The 7,206-nt window shown below is 43.5% G+C and overlaps 1 protein-coding gene across 1 annotated transcript in view; it reads left to right on the top strand.

Annotated features, from left to right (window-relative positions):
• The first annotated feature begins 1,643 nt into the window (after positions 1 to 1,643).
• LOC104511349 (aminopeptidase Q) overlaps positions 1,644 to 7,206 on the top strand; it is a 29,243-nt gene continuing 23,680 nt past the window's right edge. The window contains exons 1-3 of the mRNA XM_010153922.1: positions 1,644 to 1,785; positions 2,932 to 3,071; positions 5,486 to 5,612. Coding sequence (XP_010152224.1) covers positions 1,644 to 1,785; positions 2,932 to 3,071; positions 5,486 to 5,612 — 409 coding nt within the window. The remainder of the gene's footprint in view (positions 1,786 to 2,931; positions 3,072 to 5,485; positions 5,613 to 7,206) is intronic.

Here is a 7,206-nt window from a genome sequence, read left to right as displayed (position 1 = left end):
CATCTTCGTGGCCTCCGCCGCACTTGCTCCAACCAGTCGATACCTTTCTGATGCTGAGGGCTCCAGAGAATGAGTCATTACATACTGTTACTTAATGTATGGATGCTGTCCTGATGGCTCCTGTCTTGTCTGGGATGTCTGCTAAGCGTAAGCCTTGTGAACCTGGTGTGAGTACACTGTTATGCAAGACCTCAACTCCAGCTGAAAAATATTAGCCCTGTGATAGTGCTGAGGTCACTGAATGCAATTCTTGTATGCCCAGCTGCTGGCTACTACTTGGCTGAGAGGTATGCAGCTTTGAGGACCACTGCACGCATGTTTTTTGTAATTCCCGGTAAAGATGCCCTAAAGTGAACAGCCGGGATGCACATCTCTTCTTTGAAACTTGGGCCGTGGGACATGGTGATTATCTTTTGATTCCAGCCAGTGAGTCAGAGATCACACAGGCAGATCTGATCTAGTAGTTAATTGATTTCTAATCAGTAAATTTGGGTATGTAAAATATTTATTAAGTACAGATGGATTGGCAGTCAATTACCATTGACTGTAATTACAGTTAGTATGGGGTACAAAGATAATTGTGTAAGCTTACTATATGTATCTTAAATGTTAAATGCATGCAAAAAATGTCACTTAGCAACCCATCAATGCCTGGTGTCAGGTAAGGGGTCTCATCCTCGAGGGGTAGCCTTGAGCGGTATCCCTGCTCAAGGGGAGATCACCACCGTTCAGCCGTGGAGGGGGAGCTCCAGGTGCCCTGATGGCTGCAGGTATTTTTAGTGTGAAGTTGTTGATTTGTAGTTGGATTTTCTGCTGTTTATGAAGTTTCTGCCACTTATCTGCCCAGTCTCCAGCCAAACCTGTTTTTTTCGGGTTTGGTGCAGAGTTCTCACTGACAGCTTAACACAGTGGGATTAACTTTGGGTGGGCCCTGCTTGCTGAGCATCTGCCTGGCCCAAAGTTCAGTCAGACCAAGCAGGAGGAGGGCAAATGTCAGTGTGTCACAGCGATCTGCCTCTAGTGAGGCAAGGCTCCATAGGGTAATGTAGAAAAGAATTCCCTGGAATATTTTCCTGGTCTTCCCAGTGCACTGGGACAGCACTGGTGCTGCTTTCGCTGGGGTTCTTCTCTGTGTGACGTGACTGAAGTCCGCATGTGTACGCGGTTATTAAGAGTTATAACAATTTTTTATTACAAGGCACCATGAAAATAAGAGCACAGGAATTAGAGAGAGGTGCAGGTGAAGAGACATTCTTGTTAGGAAATTAAACTCGGGCATTGCATCACTTTTGAGCGAGGCCTGCTGAATGAAAACTTTAATCAATTCTGTCTTAGTAAGCAAACTAGAAAAGCTCAAATATTTGAAATAAAATATCTGGAAAAGGCCTGTGAGGGGAAAAAAAAAGACCCAGTTAAAAAGACTGCTTTTCTCTAGAAGCATCCGAACTGAACTCTCTATTGGGCATGTGGATTTAAATAATATGGCTCTAAATAATACGGCTTTAAATAATAACCAAACTTTTCCCAAATCTGCACATCTATTAATTTCTTGCTTTTTCTGATTTGGTGGTGTTACACACACGGTATTGATTCTGATCAGCTGTAGCGTGCTGGATTCATCTTACTGGTATTTTCCATACAGTATGCTGATTGCCTCCCAGCTGGAACCAACGTATGCCAGGAAAGTTTACCCGTGTTTTGATGAACCTGCCATGAAGGCCACGTTTAATATCAGAATCATCCATGACCCAAGCTTTGTGGCTCTTTCCAACATGCCTGCTATTGGTAGGTAAACAGCAAGTAGACTTATGTCTTTTTCCCCCCTAAATTACTTTCTAGAAGTGTGTAATTTAGCTGAACAGACTATATCATCTGGTGCAGCGGTGTTCTGTTGTCTGTGTGCTAATGCCTTGAAAATGCACAAAAAATCTGTGCCTGTGTACGTCAAAACTTGGAGGCAGTTATTCATAATTAATGCCTCTGATGGCAGTCATTCCATAGTTTTGTCAGTGGCGATGTGCTCTCCTCTGGTTGCTGGAGGCTGCAGCAGGTCTGGTAGTCAGTGTGTCTGTCTTACGGCATGACATCTGCTTGAAACGGCATCACCAGGAAGCAGAGCCTGTAATTGTGGCATGAAGGGATTCCGTTCATTCTAAGTCGGTTTTAAGACATATTTACAACATAGAAAAAATTGTTTTACCAGACGGAGACAATATCACCTCCTGTGCATGTGCAGAAGTAAGGACGAGAGGACTATAAGGTTCAGGAGATGCTCCTCCTGTCCCTTGCTGGGGTCTTGTGTGGGAAGCATGGGGATATAAGGTTCCAAATTCCGTAAGTTAGTATTGCTACACAGAAATCTGTTGAATCTCTTGCCACCTTCTTAATGGCTTTTTTCTGCACTTCATTGCCGTGAATCTTTATTTTTCAACTAAATGATATTAAGCCATAAAAAGGAAGTTTTATGGGAGCTAAGTGACTTAGGAATTATAGTAAATGGGATCTCTGTGAGAATCGCTTGAAGCACTTTCTTGCCTTGAGAATCTTGTCCATGTCCCCCTTACTTAGAAGGAAGGTATCTGATCGAGTATTTCGTATTCTCAGGCACACACTACCTCTGTTTGAATCATAATAGGTCATACATTTTAGAGATATGCAGCATGGGATAAATTTTCCACAGTTTTCCCACATCCCAAACCTGTTACAGTTTGATGTCCTTCCAAGACTTCAGTTAAGAAGCTCAAGAGTGGATTTTTGGTGTTGGCGTGGAAGGTCATGACCCTGATAACGTGGCAATAGCAACAAGTCTGGCTTCTCGCCTTCTACCAGAAACATACGGAGTCGGTGCAGAAATACAGCCTATTGGGGAGAGGTGTGAAAAACCATGCAGAAACCACAATGGCTTGAATACTTTTTAAATTCTCTTTCTAGATGTAACTGAAATGAAGGATGAAAATGGAAGCCTGTGGACTGTTACCACATTTAACACTTCGCTGAAAATGTCAACTTACTTGACTGCTTTTGTGATTTGTGATTTTGATTATGTCACCAGAACCGAGCGGGGAAATGAGGTAAATATGCGGCCGCAGAACACCTTATGGCAGTTTACAACAGACGTTGGCTTTGTAGTGCATGATGTGCTTGAGAAGGTACCACAGCCATTGACTGTGCTTTCCATCCCAAAACTATTTGCTTACGTGGCAAAATCGCTAACATTGTCCTGCAGATATTTCTGCAGAAAGCTTTCTTTCAGGACAATTAGTTTATTGCCCTGTCCTGTTCATTTCATACAATCCCACAAGTAAGTATGGGCTCTGTATGTTGAAGTGTCAGGAGCAGCTACTCTGCAGAAAGCGCTGGTCATAGTTCAGGGATTCTTAACTTCTAAGCTGTCTTAGTTGGAAAAAATATCCATTTCCACTGCTGTGAGAAACCACTGATGTTCCGTATTGAGTTATCATAGAATCACAGAATGGTTTGGGTTGGAAGGGACCTTAAACATCATCCAGTTCCAACCCCCTGCCATGGGCAGGGACACCTTCCACTAGACCAGGTTGCTCCAAGCCTCATCCAGCCTGGCCTTGGACACTTCCAGGGATGGGGCATCCACAGTTTCTCTGGGAACCTGTTCCGGTGTCTCCCCTCCCTCTCCATGAAGAACTTCTTCCTGATATCCAATCTAAACCTCCCCGCTTTCAATTTAAACCCGTTACCCCTTGTCCTGTCACTACAGCCCCCTGTAAAAAGTCCCCCCCAGCTTCCTCGCGTTCTTCAAGGCCTTTTGAGGACCAGCATCACAACATTCATTAGGAGCAATACTATGTTCCAAGCATTTTGTGTGCTAGAATAAATATACCTTTTATTCTGCAGTGGGCACATTTTTTAGCCTCCAAAAGTGACTGTTTTGTGTTTGAAGCTCTTTCATCAGTGAGTATTCAGTTTTGCTCTTATACTGCAATGGCTAAAGAGCCTTGAGGGAAGCTGTAAAAAATACTCTCCATTGGCACTAGTTGCTGCACTTTTCCTTCTTTTGCTGGAAGTCGACAGGGAAAAGATGTATCGAGCTGTTCCGAAATAAATAGTAAGTTCAAGCATAAAGCTATTAAAGGTAGCACGTATTTGGTATCCTTAATAAATGAAAGCACAGTGTTAGCTTCGTGGTTAGTTCGCCGTCATCCTGCTGGGGAGAGGTGGGACAAGGTGGGTGCAGAGGTGACCTAGGAGGCACAGTGTTAGCTCCTTTTTAAAGTGAAGATGGCATGTCGTACCTGCTGTCCCCTGCGCAGAGCATGTTGGATGCTCCCGGCTCTGACTGCGGTGCCTTTTTCTTGGGCTGATGTGTGCTGAGAGCAAAGCGATCCAAAGGGAAGAGGCGCCACCTGTGTTCTGTGAGACAGAGGGGGTGTTCACCCCGTGGTTTCAGACAGAGATGCTGAATTTGGGCCTCCGCCGTGTTGGTGTGAGCATGTTCGTTGTGTCTGTACTGTCATTTCTGGTAACCGGTTTACAACCTGAAATGCTGGTATTGTAACCCGAAGCTCATCCTAGGATTAGGATTTTAAGTCTGTCCGTTGTGTTTGGGTTTTGCAACATGAAGCAATACGGTCTTTGATTTTTCTCTGAAGCCTCGGCTGAAAAGAGGTGCTCAGAGGCTGAGAATACTCTGTTGACTGAATATGTTTTATTTTTTCCCTTGTAAATTAAATCCTGATGCTTCCCAACTGTGCTCTTAGGGTTTGGAACCCCCTGTGAGACCATGTATTACATTTAGATGCAAGAAATGCAGGGGTTTTGAGCTGCCTGGCACCCCTGGAGCCTCACATCCAGAGGTACACGGTGCAGACATAAACCTTTTTCCATGCTCCATCACTTTGGGCAAGGAGCTGCACTTTTCAGTGCCGTGACAGAGCAAATGGGCACAGGGGGCGAACGTTTTGCTTGCTGCTGCTTCTTCCCTTACTCAGAGGTACAGATGCCATCTGCCTAGATGTCATCTGCTGTCTCCAGCGACGCTGGGGCGGCGGTGGTCTGTTTCAGGCTGCGAGAAAGTTCAAGGGGAGAGATGTGTGTATTTGGACAGCAGATGCTGTCTTCAGGGAAGGAGTGGGGCTAGAGGAAAGTTCGTTACCCAGACTCACTGGCTGGTATACATCGGCTTAAGATGTGTGATTCTAAAGGGTTTTACAGCATTTCCCATTTAATAAAAGAAGAACCAAGATTCCATTTGTTCCAGCAATGTATAGTTGGATTCCTATCTTGGCCCTTCTGAAGCACTGGAACTCTCCTAGATTTTAGGAGGATTAGGCTTTGTGCCACATTTTGTTAGGTCCGGCAAAACTTGAGTTGGGATCTTTTTCATTAAAAAACTTCGTTGCACGGTCTGGTGTGGACAGACAGCATTTTCAAGCAATGATTCACAGAAGAGAAGCCAGGAAAATGGAAATGTAAGGGTTGTCTAAAGTAACGCATTCTTGTTTTATTGCAGATACGTATTTGGGCTCGGAAAGAGGCAGTGAAAAATGGGTATGTTGACTATGCTTTAAATATCACAGGCCCAATATTTTCATTTCTGGAAGACTTACTTAACGTCAGCTACCCTCTGCCAAAGACAGGTGAGATTACTTATTTTCTTAAGTGTCCCAGAAATGGCTGCTGATGGTGTCACATTCATAGAAGCAATGGAGTTTTTTTCAGTATTCTCTTTTTAAGCTTACCACATTCATGGAATAAACCCCCAAAACTTTAACTCACCGAATTCTCCTTTCTGTATCGTGGCTTTTATTAACCCATAACTCAGCACTCATCTTCACATCCTACTCATTCTTCTAGAGCATCATTTCCTAATAAAGGGGCAAATGGGACTACAGAGTGGATAGAAAGGAGTTGTTCAGGCACATGTCTATTTCTGAGATGCATAGACCATACCAGGCAAGGATGTTGTAGTCCCTGTGTCCTCCTAAAAAAATCCATGCTTGCTGTAACCCATGACTCCCAAAAGCATTCCTTGCTTCTTCACTATGTCCCCGTCTTGCCTGTGAGTTGGCTGCATATTCCTGCACATTCCTTCCCAGAAAAAAGAATCCTGCAGGAAAGCACTGTTTTTGCTTAAAATGGACATTAGACAAGTGACTGAAGTCTAGCTTCGGCCAAGAAAAAAGGGTGCCATCGCGTAGTTCCACTGTACAGTTTGTCTGCTACTTGTACTTGGGTTCCCAAGGGCTTTAGCTTGAGTATTATGGGGAAACGTGCTCTTTTACACAATTGGTAGAATGCTGAGAGCAGAGAGGATAGTTCCTCCCTAAATGAGTTTTCAACCTGCCCGTGATCATAACATATTGCAGGAGAGTGGGGGAAGAATTTCCCTCCTTTCTTGACTAGATGATCTGTTGATTTCTGTAATCTATATTGTGGCACTTGAAACAAATACATTTTTATCTGTGTAACTGTATTATCTTCCCATGTATTTCGAATAACTGGAATTACTCACTACACCTCTTATGGAAAATGTAATATACACAGTCTTCGCTCTCTAAATTTTGTTATCTTAGTAATCATATGAGCTACTCAGGGGCCATAGACAATTCTGTCTCATGCTTGTGTTCTTCTGTTTAGCAGCAGTATCAATAAAATATTTCATTAATATATAAATATTACAAAATTCAAGTATAAGGACAGTATTGTAGGCTTCCTGTTAGGTAAGATACCATTACTGTCCCCACTGTAATCTTGTGCAACACCAACTGCATTTCCCACTGAATTTCTTTGAAGTTTTGCTTAAAAACCAGTAGGATTAGATTGACCAAGAATAGCTCCACTTGTAAAGGCTAGAAATTTCAATTGCAAACTCAAAATGTGACACTAAGAATAAATGCATTTAAAAATCAGGGATATTTAAGGGTTTGTCTTCACCTGAGTTTAATGCAGTTATAAGTGAGCTGTCTTGCCCCAAGCTGGTGAGGTGGGAGCTGCCCCACTGAAAACTAGTACCTCTGCTGTCGGCCTGAGGTGATAAGCCCTCCTGAGATTCAGCCTCGCTTTGCTTGGGTTCAACACCATGCTTACATTAGGTGCCTAGCTTTTGGACTGCGACTAGCTCATAGAATCGTAGAATTGTCATAGAATCATAGAACCATAGAATGGTTTGGGTTGGAAAGGACCTTAAAGATCATCTAGTTCCAACCCCCCTGCCATGGGCAGGGACACCTT

This window comes from Eurypyga helias, unplaced genomic scaffold (genome assembly GCF_000690775.1).
Source record: "Eurypyga helias isolate BGI_N326 unplaced genomic scaffold, ASM69077v1 scaffold6756, whole genome shotgun sequence".
NCBI lineage: Eukaryota > Metazoa > Chordata > Aves > Eurypygiformes > Eurypygidae > Eurypyga > Eurypyga helias.
Note: the sequence above shows the minus strand (reverse complement) of the source record. Positions and strands in the feature narration are given on the sequence as shown.